This window comes from Stegostoma tigrinum, chromosome 19 (genome assembly GCF_030684315.1).
Source record: "Stegostoma tigrinum isolate sSteTig4 chromosome 19, sSteTig4.hap1, whole genome shotgun sequence".
NCBI lineage: Eukaryota > Metazoa > Chordata > Chondrichthyes > Orectolobiformes > Stegostomatidae > Stegostoma > Stegostoma tigrinum.
The window spans coordinates 32,984,105-33,001,049 of NC_081372.1; the positions used below are offsets into that span (position 1 = coordinate 32,984,105).

A 16,945-nucleotide genomic window follows, 5' to 3' on the forward strand; every position below is an offset into this window, starting at 1 on the left:
TGATATGTAGAAATTGGTCAAGGCAATAAAATCTGCTTGCATTTATGAAGGCCATCAACATGCATCACAGATGTATACCAAACAAAGTAGTTGAAGGCATGTTTGCCAATGATGGCCGAATAATAATTTTGATTGCAGAAGAGGCCAGACTTGGAGAATTCAGAGATTTTGGAAGCATGTGAGCCTAAGGGAGGTTGGAGACATAAAGGGCGAGACTGTGGAGGGATATGAGAAACAAGATCTGAATTTTAGGATATGGAGAAGAGAAGTTTAGATGAACTTACCTTTTTGGACCTTCTGTAAAGTTAATAGGCTAATGTTGTATTTTATAGATAGAGGATAGATATCCACTGATAGAGCAAATTTTTGTCGAAGTTATGCTACTGACAGGTCAAGTTTTCATACATTTATGACTAATACGACTAATTATTTGTTGCAGTGTACAATATAGATTCATGCCAATGGCTTTCGTGCCTAATGACTGTGTGCAGTTTGGACTGTGGTCCTGATTCCTTTTTACTTCTATGGTCTGCAATGTAGTCTGAATTTTCTGTTTATCCTCATTTACGTTAAAGGTATTTCAGGATATTTCATTGTGCAGTTAATCATACTGATTGAAAGTTTTAATTGGGGAAAATTGAGGCTTTTTTCAACAAATCTTGCAACTTTGTCACTTTCTTTCCTATGTTCTAAATATACACAGGCAAGTTGCATTCAGCTGTTGCGTGTTTGAGAACATTCATCTGTGTACTTCCTCATGTACTGCGCAAAGATATTTTGAGTGGGTACTAATACAAGAAAGAAAAATGTACTCAATAAATAGACAATTTAACTTGCAGCTATGTTGTTGTATGTTACATTGTTAACTACTTTGAGTTTGTAAAATGAACTAACATACAACTGTGCTTAATACTGAATGTGTTCAATATTTTTATTTTGCCAGGGTTCAAATTTGACAGATATATGCACTGAGTTGCTTCAGCAAGGACCTTTGTTAAAGATCTCAGCTGGAAATATTCAGGAACGAGTGTTCTTTTTGTTTGATAACTTGCTGGTATACTGCAAAAGGAAATCTAGGTATGTCATGTCTTGGATCAATTAAAAGGCAGAAAAAAGAATTGCAGTTGCTCACTTTCAGCCTCAACTAATTTGGTTAGAGTTAAATATTTGCAAACTCCACCATTTTTTCTGGGCATCACAACTTCGAGCATACACCAGCTTCTTGGAAGGACAATATTTGGTGAACTATGGTTGCCAGACTGAGTGATCTTGCCCTGTTCTCAGCAGAATATATTTTTATATGACTTTCCAATCTGGAAATGCTTATTTCAAGGAGAAATGAATCTGGTTAACTATGGCCTCAATGTCCATGAAGTACATGTTGAAAGCTGGTAAACTCATCGACGAAAAGCAGTCTTGTGCTTTTCTCCTTAATGAAATTGAAGTGAATCATACCTAAGGATGGAAACTGATTTCAAGCCTTTGCAGAAAGGGTTAGGAAATGAGAAATAATGACTTTCCTACACTTCTGTAATGCTGATGTGGCAGTTGTTCTAAATCTGTTCAAGATCAGCTGTTCCTTCTGTGTATGAATGAACTTTGGTTCACTTTGCTCTTTCAAATACTTTTTATTGTTGCTTTGTATACCTTTTTATAATGTATTAATACTTTGCCTGCAGCAACCTGATGAATATACCTTTCTTAATATGCAAAGGAATTGTTGTGAAATCAAATATAAATGAGATGAACTTGCTCTTTGAAAGATTTTAAAATGTTAATTTAGCCACAGGTCAAGTATAAAACTAGCAATCACATTATAACTGTTGAATTACTGTAAATGTGAATTGGAAGTATGTCAAATATGTGAACAGCATATTTAGGAGTGGGTGATTGGGACGAATTTCTTTCTTCTGTTAAATTCTTGAAGTGTAGTTGCTGGAAAGGCTGTTCTGTTAGAAATTTTTTATCATAAATATTTCAGCTGAGTTTGATTGACTAAATGGAGCTAAGGGTTGGATTATTGACTCATCAGTTCAAAACTAAGCAAGGTGTTGTGGTACTACTAACTAGTATATTACTAGTAATTTGGACTTTGAATTTTCCTTTTACATAGTTTAAAAGTATTCATTTAAGTTGCTTAATTTGTTCTAAAGTTGACAAAAATTTGGAACATAAGGACAGAAGTGGGAAATTTGGCCTACTTAAACTCCTAAGGCAGTTCTGTCTTGTCCATCTTATCTCCATGTCCCTTAATATTTTCATTTCCCAAGTTAAGTATGTATCTTACTTTCAAGAGCTCTCCTTAATTACTCTCTGGAGAGGACATCCGTGCTATTATAATCATTTGAGTTAAGGTGATCTTTGGTTTATTTAGAAGCCTGATGTTTCACGAAAAAATGTGCTCTAATAGAAATGCGTGTTTCACCTCTCTTTAGGGTTGCTAGTAAAAAGTCAACCAAGCGCACCAAGTCTATAAATGGTGCCCAATACATTTTCCGTGGAAGAATCAACACCGAGGTAATGGAAGTGGAGAATGTTGAAGATGGAACAGGTACTTTACCTGCTTATGTTTTATTCTATTTTTCCCATATTGAAGGTGGGGATGATTGTTTGTTGGAATACTGTTCATTAGATTTTTGTCCATTGGTATCTTCCCCATATAGATCTTTAAGAAATAACCTAAGTAGCAGATGATTTCACTAGAGAATGTTTCATTTCTGTTCAGTTCTGTCATTAGTTGATGCTGACACGTGCACATCCTTCAAGGGCTTGAGACTACTGTTGGTACAACAGCCTTAAATATAGTATCACTTCTCAGTATTTGTTTAGCTGGGAATTGGGGATGAGAGTCTGGGAGTTATCTGGAGTCTTGGTCTTCATATTCATTTCCATCTTCAAGTTAGGAGCTGGGGAAGTAGACTTTGTGACTGAATAATTAATTTTACATGCTATGTTAGCTTTTCTAGCTAGCATTCCTTCAGTTAAGTTATATTGAAGATGAATCAAGTACCATTTAAATAAATAATTAACTTCAGGCCATTTCTTCTTGTATGGTAGTGCTCACCATTAGTATTGCATCCTTTTACTTTAAGATGTAGTCCATTGTTTCTCTAATCCATTTTAGTTATTACTTGTTGGCTAATTAAAGGTTTGTTTGTTTTTCTAAATCAAATCTCAGCTGTTCCTAATTAGAGTAGAAAGGTGATCAAACAATTGAAACTATAATCAAATGTAACAAATTACAAAGTTTAACTTGGAGTTATTTTGCTGAATTTAAGTTCTTGGAACTTGTATAGTTAATGAAGCAAATTAATGTTGTGGCTCAATTGCTTGTTATTGGAGATAACCTAACTGCTAAACTGATGCAAATTTGGAGAAGTAATGTGGTCAAGGGAGCAAATGGTTACATTGCATCTTGGATAAGATATTAATTGATTTATTAGTTGCCAGGGTCTTGAAAAATTTGAGCAGGAATGAATTTCTGAGATCCATGTCAAGAGGAGACTGTTTTTCTGATAATTCTGTTATAATCTCCTATATCAATATAAAGAATTGCAAATCTTCTGTTTCTCTCACAAATGTTAGATCTATTATCTCAGGCTTACTTCTTTGCTCAGTAGCTGTGAGCAAGACAAACAACAAATTTAGAGCTTGGCAGCATAAGACTTAGATGAAAAACATTTATTGCCCTGAGCTGCCCTTCTTTTTTGTGGATTGTCCATTTTCCCTTTGTGATTTGGACATTTGAGTATTCATCCTAAAGTGTCATTTGAACATTGACAGTGAAAGTACACATTCAAAATTGATCGGATGCTGGTCATTTTACTGCATTTGGGGTTCAAGATTTACCTTGCTTAAGAGCTGATAACTGTTTTGACTTTGGGTAATATGTTGAATTTATGGTCGCGTTCCTTCGCTTTTTCTTTCTTTCTTGAATTCAGCTTATCTGTTTAAAAATTACTTGATTAAGTTGCAAGATAATTTAGAATGCTTTTGATGGTAGAACATGTTAAACCAGAAGCTACATGGAAGCTGCTTATAATCGAAGAGAATAAAGATTATACTTTGCTATTCCAGCAGCATATCAGCCACCATGGGGTGGGATTTCGATTTGTCTTAGTTTCTGACCATGGAGAAATTGTTTCTGTTGGTTTGAGAGTGTAGGTTAGGGATAGAAGAGAGGTAAAAGTGTATCATTTGCTGCCAATACTGGTAAACTCTTCTTGAGGAGCTAACGTGGGCTTGAGATTGGTACTTGATGGTATGGTTCTGCCAGTAAATAAACTTCATGTCCTTGGTATTGTTGACTCTTAACCGATACTCATAGCAGAAATTGTAACTTTTAATTCTACATTATCAATATTTCTTTGCTCAGAAATGAATGAATCTTTATGGTGTCTTCTGTTATCACCGGCAAAAAAAAGTTTGCCCATTGCATGATTGCAAGCAAGTTGGCCATTGGCAGTCGAGTCCCTGCTCAAAGTGTCTACTTGTGTTGAGGAAAATTACGTTTCATGTTTATATTCTTGTGTTCCCTAACTAGCTCTGCCTGTCTGTTTGCAGCTGATTACCATAGCAATGGCTATACTGTGACAAATGGTTGGAAGATTCACAATACAGCTAAAAATAAGTGGTTTGTCTTAATGGCCAAAACTGCTGAAGAAAAACAGAAATGGTTGGATGCAATTCTAAAGGAGCGAGAACAGAGGGAGAGTGAGTAATTTCTAATTATCATTAAGGTTTTACATAATAGCTGTATCATCAACCTTGTCCCATTTAATGAATCATTTGTGATTTATTGATAGATGGCATACATAACTCATTATTTTCTTTCCTATTCAGCCAATGTTTTCAACATACTTGTTTAAAAGTTTGCAGAATTGTTATAGTGCAGAAAGAGGCTATTTGGCCCATCATGTCGGTGCCATCTCTCCAAATGAGCAACTCACTTAATGCCGTTTAGCTGCTTTGCTTGTGAAAGCCAGTACAATTTTCCTTCTCTCATTAAGCATCTGATTCCCTTTTGAATGCTTTAATTGAACCTGCACTTTTATTTTAGAATCTGTCATGAGTTTGGAAAAGTGTTTCCCTATCTACTCTTTTACAGACTCATAGACTCATACAACATGGAGACAGACCCTTTGGTTCAAACAGTCCATGCCGAACATAATCCCAAACTACCCAAGTCCCACCTGCTGGCTCCTGGCCCGTATCCCTCCAAACCTTTTCCTATTTATCCAAGTGTACTTATCAAAGTGTATTTTAAACACTGAAACTGTGCCCACATCCACTACTTCCTCAGGAAGTTCATTTCATTTGTGAACCACCCTCTGAGTGTAAAAAACAATTGCCCTGTGTCCTATGTTTCTTTTAAATCTCTCTCCTCTTGCTTTGAAAATATGCTGCCAGTCTTGAATTTAGAATATCTCTATAAAATCCTTTTTGGCCGTCTTTCCCAATGGTAAAAGGCCTCAAATTCTCCAATCTGTTTTCAAAACTGTTCCAAGGCCGAGGAACTTCATTCTTGTGAATCTTTTCTGCACTCTTTGATACCTTCACGTCCTTTGTAAATGGTGGTTCACACAACTCGGCATCATACTCCAGTTGAAGAAGTGTGTTAAACAAGTACAACAAAACTTCTTTGTTCTTGTACTCTCTGCCCCAGTAATAAAGTCTTGGATACTGTTTGCTTTACCTATCCTGTCATTTCAAAGGCACTCACAAATGCGCCAAGGTCCCTCAGTTTCTGCACAGCCTTTGGAGATTATTTAAATTCTATCTTCATATCCTTCCTATCAATATGAATCACTTCACATTTCTCTGCATTGAACTTAGTTGGACACCTGTCCACACATACCTTCACTTCTTTTCTGACCTTTTGAAGTTCTGCACTATCCTCCTTACGATTGTGCATCGTCCAAACATATTAATCACCCTGTACAGAGAGTTCTGGTTTATTAATATCGTGCAGGAAACTAAAAGGTTCTAACACTGAACCCTGACTAGTTTCACGACAACCCTCCTCCAGCCTAAATAATACCTATCAACCATTACGCTGTTTTCAATCACTCAAACAATTCTGTAACCATGTTGCTACTGCACCTTTTGAATTCTCTGTGTAACATTCCTTACAAGTCTGTTTTATGGCACTGTATCAAACACCGTTTAGGTGGCTATGTTAACCACATCATTTGCCTTGCCTTCATCAGTTCTCTGCCAGCTCTTCAAAAAATTCTTAAGTTTGGTAAGACATGATTTTTCCTTAAAGAAAACAAGCCTGAATTTCTTAACTTAGCCATTTTTTCCCAAGTGATTATTAAATTTGATCTGTAGCAGCAATATACACCATCTACAAGATGCACTGAAAAATTCATTAAGGCTCCTTAGACAGTACCTTTTCAGACCCATGACCACCGCTCTCTCAAAGAAGAAGGGCAGCAGATAAGGGGGAATGCCATAACCTGCAAGATCCCCTCCAAGCCACTTGCCATCCTGATTTTGAAACATTGCATCATTCCTTTAGTGTTGTTGAATCAAATTCCTGGAACTCCTTCCCTAGCAGTATTGTGGGTCGATCTACATCCAGTCGAGTACAGTGATTCAAGACGGCAGCTTAGAACTGCACTTTCAAAAGCAACAGATGGTCAATAAATGCTGGCTCAACCAATGAAGCCCATGTTCTGTAAAGAATTAACAAATAACTTCCAAAGCCAAAGACTCAAAATAGTAACTCCATGTTGGCAGACCTACTGCATTTTTGCAATACTTTGTTTTGATTTCAGATTTCCACTATCCGCAGTAGTTTGCTTTTAATTGAGGTTAAACTGACAAGCTGATAGTTTCTGAACTTATCACTGCACAAATTGTTTCAAACATGTGTGTAATGTTTGCAATTATTTAATCCTATGGGATCCACTCTCACTTCCCTCAGCATCTCTTTCAGTCTTATCCATTTAATCCTTTATGTCAACTTTAATCCCTCTAGTGTTTAAATTATTTCCCCTTCTTCATGGCTTAGGTAGCATCATCTTTTTTATGGAAGCCAAATGGAAAGTATGACTTTCATCCCTCAGCTATGCTCTGTTCGTCCAGGTGCAAGTCCTGCTTTCTTATTAATTATTTTGCTTCTCTTCCACCCTTCTACTGTTTATTGACTTTGGGATCCCCTTTTACATTGGCTGCCACCCTTTTTTCATACTCCGTCTTTGCTTCACTTTACTTTTTCACCTCCCGTCTGTGCCTTCTGTATACAGTCTGATTTGCATTTCATCATTAGAACTATTTTGATGTATTCCGTAAACGCACTTATGGTTTTTCATTTTAATTTTCATCTTTTTGTCATCCAAGGAAATCTGGCTTTATTTGCCAAATCTTGACTCTCCTGAAGTACCTTTTCTTGCACATTGTCCAACTATTGATTCTCTTGCCAATCTTTAGCTCCGGTTTATTCATCTCAAATGCATTCTTCTTATTTGTTCATTACATTTACTGCATATTGTACTCTGTTCTTCATCCATTAATAGTTCTTGATACACTGATCATTAGACTCTTAAATTCTCTACTGATGCTACTTGCCCAAGTAGCCCATGTAGCATTTCATTCTCAAGAATCAGGCCTAGAAATCCTCTTTATTTTGTTTGAATGGAAACATACTGCTGTTGAAATTTTTCCTAAACGTAGGAACTTTTACCCCTCAGATCCCTTTACACAACAGGTTTTCCTAGTTTATGTATGGATAATTAGAATTCTCCATTATTATACCATATAATTTTTGTACCTAGACACATACTATCATAGAGATATAGAGCACTGAAATAGTCCCTTCAATCCAACTTGTCTATGCCAACCAGATATCCTGTATAAATCTATTCCCAGTTGCCAGTATTTGGCCTATATCCCTCTAAACCCTTCCTGTTCATATACACAACTGAATGCCTCTTAAATGTTTTAATTGTACCGGTCTCCATCACTTCTTCTGACAGCTCTTTCCATACGTGCCATCCTCTGTGCGAAAATGGTGCCCCTTAGGTCCCTTTCGTACCTTTCCCCTCTCACCTTAAACCTATGCCCTCTAGTTTTGGACTTCCCTTCCTGGAGAAAAGACCTTGTCTATTTAACCTACCCATGCTTGTCATGATTTTATAAAACTCTATAAGGTTACCCCTCAGCCTGCAACGCTCCCGGGAAATAGCCCCAGCCCATTCAGCCTCTTCCTATAGCTCAAGCCCCCAACCCTGGCAACATCCTTAAGTCTTTTCTGAACCTTTTCTAGTTCCACAACATCCCTGGTATAGGAGGGAGACCAGAATAATATGCAGTATTCCAACAGTGGCTGAATCAATGTCCTGTACAACCGCAACATGTCCTCCCAACTCCTATACTGAGTGCGCTGACCAATAAAGGCAAGAGTACCAAATGCTGCCTTCACTATCCTATCCACCTGCGACTCCACTTTCAAGGAAATAAGAACCAGCAGTACAAGGTCTCTTTGTTTAGCAACACTCCCCAGGACCTTACCATGAAGTGCATAAATCATACCGAGACTTGCTTTTTCAAAATGCAGCACCTCGCATTTATCCAAATCAAACTTCATCTGATTAAGATGCCGTTGTACTCTAAGGTACTCTGCTTAAAAAAAAACCTAAAGTACTGCAGATTCTGTAAGTCAGAAACTAAAACAAAGTTGCTGGAAAAGCTCAGCAGGTCTGGCAGCATTTGTGAAGGAAGAAACGGAGTTAACGTTTCAGGTCCAGTGACCCTTCCTCAGAACTGTGTTGTTGTAATCTTCTTTGCTTTCCATTACACCTCCAGTTTCAGTGTCATCTGCAAACTTACTAACCATACCTCCTATGTTCACATCCAAATCATTTGTATAAAATGACAAAAAGCAGTGGACCCAGCACTGATTCTTGTAGCATACTGCTAGTTGCAGGCCTCCAGTCTGAAAAGCAACCCTCCACCACCAGCACCTTTTGTCTTCTACCTTTGAGCCAGTTCTGTACCTAAGCAGCTAGTTCTCCCTGTATTCCATGTGATGTAACTTTGCCTACCATGAGTAACCTTATCGAACAACTTACTGAAGTCCATATCAATCACATCCATTGTTCTGCCCTCATCAATCCTCTTCATTAAGAACCAAAAAAACTGCGGATGCTGTAAATTTCAGGAACAAAAACAAAGTTGCTGGAAAAGCTCAGCAGTTCTGGCAGCATCTGTGGCGGAGAAAACAGAGTTAACGTTTCGTGTCTGAGGAAGGGGCACGGACCCGAAACGATAACTCTGTTTTTTCCTCCACAGATGCTGCCAGACCTGCTGAGTTTTTCCAGCAACTTTGTTTTTAATCCTCTTCATTACTTTTTCTAAAAAACTCAATCAAGTTAGTGAGATACGATTACCATGCACAAAGCCACGTTGATTATCTCTAATCAGTCCTTCCTTTTCCAAATAGTGTAAATCCTGTCCCTTCGGATTCCCTCCAACAACCTGCCCACCACTGATGTCAGGCTCACCAGGCTATATATAGATCCCTGGCTTTTTCCTATCAACTTTCTTAAATAGTGGCACAACATTAGCCAATTTCCAGTCTTGTAGCACCTCATCTGTGGCAATTGATGATACAAGTATCTCAGCAAGGGGCCCAGCAATCTCTTCCCTCACTTGCTACAGAGTTATAGATAACACCTGATCAGGTCCCGAAAATTTATTCACCTTTATGAGTTTTAAGACATTCAGCACCTCCCCCTTTTAATATGAATATTTTTCAAGATGTTGCTATTTATTTCCCTGTGTCCTCTGTCTTCTATATCCTTTGCCGTAGTAAACACTGATGCAGAATGCTCATTTAGTGTCCCCTGCATCTCATGCGGTTTGAGAAATAGATGGCCTCGCTGATCTTTAAGGGGCCCTGTTCTCTCCCTACCTGCCCTATTGACTGCGAAGTATTTTTTTAGAAGATTTTTTGGATTCTCCTTAACTCTATTTGTCAAGGTTATCTCATGTCCCCTTTTTTCCCCTCCTGGTTTCCTTCTTAGGTCTACTTCTACTGCCTTTATAGTTTTCTAGGCATTAATTTGATATCTGATGTCTATACCTGTCATGTGCGTCCTTCATTTATCTTAACCAAAACCTCAATTTCTCTAGTCATCCTGCATTCTCTACACCTCCCAGCTTTGACCTTCACCCTAACAGGAACATTCTTTTATCTGCACTCTCGTTTTTTGATTTTTTTTTGAACACTTCCTATTTTCCAGCCATTCTTTACCTGCCAACATCCACCCCCAGAGTTCATGCCTTATACTGTCAAAATTGGCCTTCCTCCAATTTAGAACTTCTAACTTTGAGGTTTGGTCTAAGCTTTTCCATCTCTATTTTGAAACTAATGGAATTATGGTCACTGCTCCAAAGTGCTCTCCCACTGACAACTCAGTCACCTGCCCTGCCTTATTTCCCAAGAATAGGTCAAGTTTTGCACCTTCTCTAATAGGCACATCCACGTACTGAGTCAGAAAATTTTTTTGTCCACACTTAAAAATTCATCTCCATCCAAGCCCTTAACACTACGGCAGTCGCAGTCTATATTTAGAAAATTAAAATCCCCTACCATAACCACCTGTTATTCTCACAGATAACTAAGACCTCCTTAGAAATCTTTTTCTCAATTTCCCACTGACTATTGGAGTGTCCATAGTACAATCCCAATAAGGTGCCTGGATGTATTGGGGTGGCACGATGGCTCAGGGCTTAGCACTACTGCCTCACAGCACCAGGAACTCGGGTTCAATTCCACCCTCGGGCGACTGTCTGTGTGAAGTTTGCGCATTCTCCCTGTGTCTGCGTGGGTTCCCTCCCACAGCCCAAAGATGTGTAGGTTAGGTGGATTGGCCATGCTAAATTGTCTGTAGAGTTCAGGGATGTTTTGATTAGATGGGTTATAGGAGAATGGAACAAAACCAAAATTGCTGGAAAAGCTCAGCAGGTCTTGCAGCATCTGTGAAGGAGAAAACAGAGTTAACGTTTCGGGTCCGGTGAAGAATGGGCCTGGGTGGGATGCTCTGAGGGTCGCCGTGGACTTAATGGGCCGAAGGGCCTGTTTCCACACTGTAGGGATTAATATCCCTGCTAAGTACAGCAGTAATGTTATCTTTAACAAAAAACGCCACTCCCCCTCCTGTGTTGCTCCTCTTTCTATCCTTCTTGTAGCGTCTTTACCCAGAAACATTGTCCATCCTTGAGCCATGTCTCTGCACTTGCTATGATACCCCAGTCCCAGTTACCAACCATGCCCTGAGTTCACCTGCCTTACCTGTTAGGCCTGTGACATTGAAATAAAAGCAGTTTAATTCATCAGTACTACCTCATTCTCTGCTTTGTTCATGCCTGCCCGACTTATTCCTTTTCCCAACTGAATCAGTCTCAGGCTTTCCTCACTCCTTACCTGCACAACTGCCCCCCATGACACGTGCACACACACACACCCCTTCTATCCCAGAAGAGATTCGAATGATCCAAAAATGTGGATCCTTCTCCCCTGCACCAGCCCCTCAGTCACACATTCATCTGCTGTATCCTCTGTCTGGAATTACCTTGCAAATGTGTTCCTCCTACTTCTTTCCATTTGTTGGTAGCCTATAGACAGTACAGAACAATGTAATTTTACCTGTTTTGTTCCTTAGCTCCAGCTAAATAGATTTTGTATTTTTAGTCCATTTGGAGCATCCTCTTTCTCCAGCACCATTATGCTCTTCATCAATACTGCCCTTTTCTTTCTTTTCCTAACTTTCCTTCACGCATTACATCCAGATAACACCCAGTCCTGCCCTTCTGTGAAACAGGTCTCTGTTATGGTCACAGCATCATATTTTGGTGAGCCAATCTGGAACAATAATTCACCACTCTCATTTGCCACAACCCATGCATGCATACATAGTAATCTTGATTTGGATTTCGATTGAGGCTTGGATCTGGATATCTGTTCAAAACTCTTTTGTTAAAATTTCCTATAATGAAGTTGATGTTTTTTCTCAAGCAGTTGAGTTTAAATTGCTTTCAAATACTGCTTTAAAATGATGTGTTATTATGTTTTGAGGTTTCCTAACCAGATAAATTAGTTTGATTGTTTGGAAGGCTAGATGTTGTTCTTTAAACTTGTACGTTGTAGCTTTGGAAATGCTTCCATTTCAGCATTAGAACAATTTTGTTAGAACCAGTGTTGGCCCATATCTGGTTGCACTGCATCACAAATCTATTCTGCAGAATTTACATTTACACCAGACACGAACTACTGCACAGTAGAGCAAGTCATACCTGTTGGAGAACAGTGATACTGTTCATTGATAATGTCCTGCCTTTTAAATGACCTTGGTGGGATTTTATATTGATGCAAGTATAATCACCCAAATCTTGGGTATTCCATAAATTTTCCAAATGTAATCAGTGCATAGCTCTTCATTTTGAAGAATGGTTGTCAGCTGGTGGGAGTGGAGAGTGTTGTAATGAGTTGGATGCCAGTTTAAAAAAAACTATAAATGTAATAAGAAAAATTACTGCAAGTTTGCGGCATATGAAAAGTTTGCATTACAGTGGAACAGCTATGATACTGCACTAGAAACTGAGGCTTAGAAGGCAGTGGTGGGAGTTCTATCTGCCACAGCACCATCAGTGGTTGCTGTCGTCCGTCCTTCAGGCTGACAGAAGAATTTTGTTGAAGTGTGTAGTATTCAGATGCACTTTGTCCTTTAAAAGTTGATATTGGCTGTTTTAATGAACTAGTGTGTTTCCCAGTGAGTATTAGTTGAGCAGATTGGATTGGACCCTACACACTTGCAATGTTGGGAACTAATCTATTTTAAAGTTGTTTATCCATTTTTTGCCATCAAAAAAGTCTCTTGACTGACTGTCAATTTTCAAATACACCCAGAGTATCTAAAAGGCATTTGGAAGATTTTAAACGATTTGAGAGATTGTTGTTGGAGCCTCTGCTTCTTTTCCTCTCTGCTTCAGCAGCTCAGGATGCACGTTAACAGGATCTATTGCCTTTTCCATTTTTGACTTTTACCAATTTATTTAATACAGCTTCACTGTCAAGAGTTAAACCCATATTATTACCGTGGAAAACCAATTCCTTGCTCATTTGTCTTATGGCTTTTGATTAGACCTTGGAACAAATTGGCTGCAGCTTCCTGACGTTGTATTGGTGCCTCCTGCAAAAGTATTTCGTTGCTGTGTGCTTACGGATATTCTGTGATTGTGAAAGGTTCCATTGAAATGCAACCATGTTGTTTTTAATTGCTCCTTTTCATGCTCTTATGCTGTCACCTACAAAGACACTCCTACAAAGTATACAGTATGACTTTATATTGTATTATTAAATAAACAATTTGCTTCTGAGGAGAGGAACCAATCAAAATGAAAGCTAACGGAATGCAGGTCTGTAAAATTATATTCATTGTGCTGTCAACACTTCTTCTAACGTTTGTAGGAAGATATTATCTTACAGTTCCCATCCTTCTGTCACTGCTTTGTTTAATAAAATCATTTACAGTTTGGTGGAAAACTATGAGATAACATCAGCCTTCCTAACTTGTTTTTACTACTCCATAATCTTTTGTACACTTGAATTTGTTATTCCCTTAGTGAGCCTAAATTTGCCATTTGATTGTTTAAATATGGCTGGGCAGCTCATTTGCAGTGCAGAGTGATGCCAACTTCACTAGCTGAGGTTACCATGAAGGATTCTCCTTCTCAACCTCTCCCCTTGCCTGAAGCATGGTGACCCTCAGGTTAAACCACTACCCGTCATCTCTCTCTAATTAGAGAGCAGCCATATGGTCGGGTAACACTAAGGTGACTTAATTCTTTTCATGAGTTCCTCTATGTGCTCCCAAGAACTCTACCTTTTGCTGTATCTCCTTAGATGTGGGAATGATTCTAGGTTTCTTGATAATTTATTTGTTTACAGTTCCCTTTTTTATTTTGTTTTTATTCTGGTCAAATTATAGAAAGCACAAGCCTGTATAAAAAATTGTACATTTCATACTTATAGGATCTCCAAAATTACTTGACAATCCATTCTAGAAGTACAGCCACTATTATGCAGACAGCGAATGTACAAACAGCACAGTGATAAAAGACCAGTTTTTTTTTAACGGTATTGGTTTAATGATAAATTGGATAGGGGAGATTGAGGAACCAAAAGTAGCTTTGTAGCTACTCAGAGGGTTTTTGCATAGAATACAGTTTCAGAATAGCTCATAGTGTAAAATTACATTTACTGAATGTTAAACTGAACTGTCTGTCAATAAGTGTGCCACTTGCATTTCATTCCGGCAACAGTCTTGGAAAACAGCAGCTCAAAATTTAACTAAGCATACTACATCAGGGCAGTTCTGTCAAAACCTATAAAATCTGGCCTAACATTTGCTTTACATTTTCAAGTATTCAGTATGGTTTTAGATTGTTTGTTTAAACATTTAATTTGAGGACTCTTGAAGAGGAACCAATCAAATGAAGGCTAATGGACTGCAGGTCTGTAAAAATGATTGAGAACATATGGAGATTTCAATACATACATAATGTCGACTGTTCATTTTCCTCCAGTGTTTGCAAATGACAAATGTTCTTGAACAGTGGGAATTCAGAAGGCTATTGCACAAATTGGCAGAGTTAATCAATTAAATTCTTAATGGAAACTCGGCCATATGTGTTTTGATGAGATCAAAATTTGGCCTTCCAACCTAAAATAGTTTCAGGTTTGAAATATTATCCAACAAAAAAAAAAACAAGTGTTTGATGTTATGTTCCCACCTGGGATCATTTTGCACTGGGAAACTGCACACACAAAAGTAAGCTAGGAAGCAAAGATTGGATAAAATGCTGCATTTATTTGTGGTTAAAACGCTGTATGGTCTGGATTTATCAGCTGTGCCACCTATAATAATCAGTTTGTTGGCTGAGTAACACAGTAAACTTAGTTTATTTTGAAAATTAAGTTGAAATTTTTTTCTTTTTGCATCTGCAACCATTTAAAATGTAACCATTATTATAGGTGTGTTAATGAACTGTATGATGTGTGTGTGTGTGTTTTGAGGGTTAATGTCGTCCATCTGGAATCAGGTCTGCGATTACATCAGTTATTGGTGTATTCACAGAATAAATTCATGCATCATGTTTCCACGTTTGCGCCAGCAGTAACTTGCACTTGCACAACATTTTTAATAAAAGGAAGGTGCCAAGATTGAGTAATTGTACAATGTAAGAAATTGAGCAGGAGTAGGCCATTTGACTCCTCAAGCCTGCTCCACCATTTGACCAGATCTTTGTTGATCTCTTAAGGTATCAGCTACTTTTTTGTGCCAATCCATCACAGCCCTCAATCCTCTGATATTTCTAAAAACTATCCACTTCCATTTTGAATACATTCAGTGATCTAGCCTTCTAATTTCTCTGGCGCAGAGAATTCCACAGATTCATTATCCTCTGGAAGAAGAAATTCCTTATTTTAAGTCACAATCCACTTATCAATATTCTCCGACTGGTGGAAACGTTGTCTCAACACCTACCCTGTCAAACCCCTCACAATCTTGCATGTTTCAACATTGTAATGCCTCATTTTTGTAAACTGTAATGAATAAGGGCCTGAACTGTTTCACCAGTTTTGAAAATCAACCCGTTATCAGAAGAAACAGCCTGGTGAATCTCTTTTGAACTGCCAACAGTGCTGGTATATCCTTTTTTGCTTAGGTACGGCGACCAAAAATATCCACAGCACTCCAGGTGTAGTCTCACCAACACCGTCTGCAATTGCAATAAGACTTCTCTATTTTATACTCCAATGCCCTAGCAATAAATGCCAGTAATAAGTTCCAACATTCCACTTGCATTCTTAATTAATTGTTACACGTGGGTCCCATTTTTGTATTTCACATACAAGGACTCTCAGATTCCTTTGTGCTGCACTCTTTGGGAGCCTCTCTCCATTTAAATAATAATGTCTTCTGATTTTTCATTCCAAAGTGCATGACATTAAACTATGTTACATTAAATTCCATATGCCATGTGTCTGCGATCTCACTTATCTGAATCCCCTTGTAGATTCCTCATGTCCATATCCCATTATGTCCACCAATCTATTTTTGTCTCATTAGTAAATTTAGATACATTATATTCTGCCTCCTCCTTTGATGTGGATAGTAAATAATTGAGGCCCTAGGCTGATCTCTATAGCACTCCACTGTTTACCAATTCTAACCTGAAACGAGGCCCATTAATTCTGACTCTGTCTTGTGTGTGAACACAGCCTCAATCCATGCTAATACATTACACTTATGCCATGAGTTCCTGTCTTCTGCAAAATGGTTTTGTGGCACATTATTGAATGCCTTTTGGAAATCAAGATATACTGCATCTACCAGGATAACAAAGTGTGGAGCTGGATGAACACAGCAGGCCAAGCAGCAGCTCAGGAGCATAAAATCTGACGTTTCGGGCCTAGACCCTTCATCCTCTGATGAAGGGCCTAGGCCCGAAACGTCAGCTTTTGTGCTCCTGAGATGCTGCTTGGCCTGCTGTGTTCATCCAGCTCCACACTTTGCTATCTTGGATTCTCCAGCATCTGCAGTTCCCATTATCACTGATACTGCATCTACCAGTTCTCCGTTATCAACTCTACTTGTTATAATCCTCAAATAACTCTGGCAAATCTGTTGAATGTGATTTTCCCTTCACAAAGCCATGTTGGCTCATATTGCATGAAGCTTTTCTTATTGACCTGTTATTTCTTCCTTAATAATGGACCCTAGAATTTTCCCAACGACATATGTTAGGTTAACTAGTCTATAATTTCCTGCTAGCTGTTTCCCTTCCATCTTGAACAGATGCACCATGTTCCAATCTGCTGGAACGTAGCTGGCATTCAGTGAGTTCTGGACTGTACAACCAATACCTCCAA

The 16,945-nt window shown here is 38.4% G+C and overlaps 1 protein-coding gene across 3 annotated transcripts in view; it reads left to right on the plus strand.

Moving 5' to 3' along the window:
* prex1 (phosphatidylinositol-3,4,5-trisphosphate-dependent Rac exchange factor 1) overlaps positions 1–16,945 on the plus strand; it is a 288,042-nt gene that overhangs the window by 168,514 nt on the left and 102,583 nt on the right. For all 3 annotated transcript variants that reach the window (XM_059652808.1, XM_048549909.2, XM_048549911.2), the window contains 3 exons: positions 944–1,077; positions 2,436–2,551; positions 4,564–4,713. In XM_059652808.1, the coding sequence (XP_059508791.1) occupies positions 944–1,077; positions 2,436–2,551; positions 4,564–4,713 (400 nt within the window). The remainder of the gene's footprint in view (positions 1–943; positions 1,078–2,435; positions 2,552–4,563; positions 4,714–16,945) is intronic.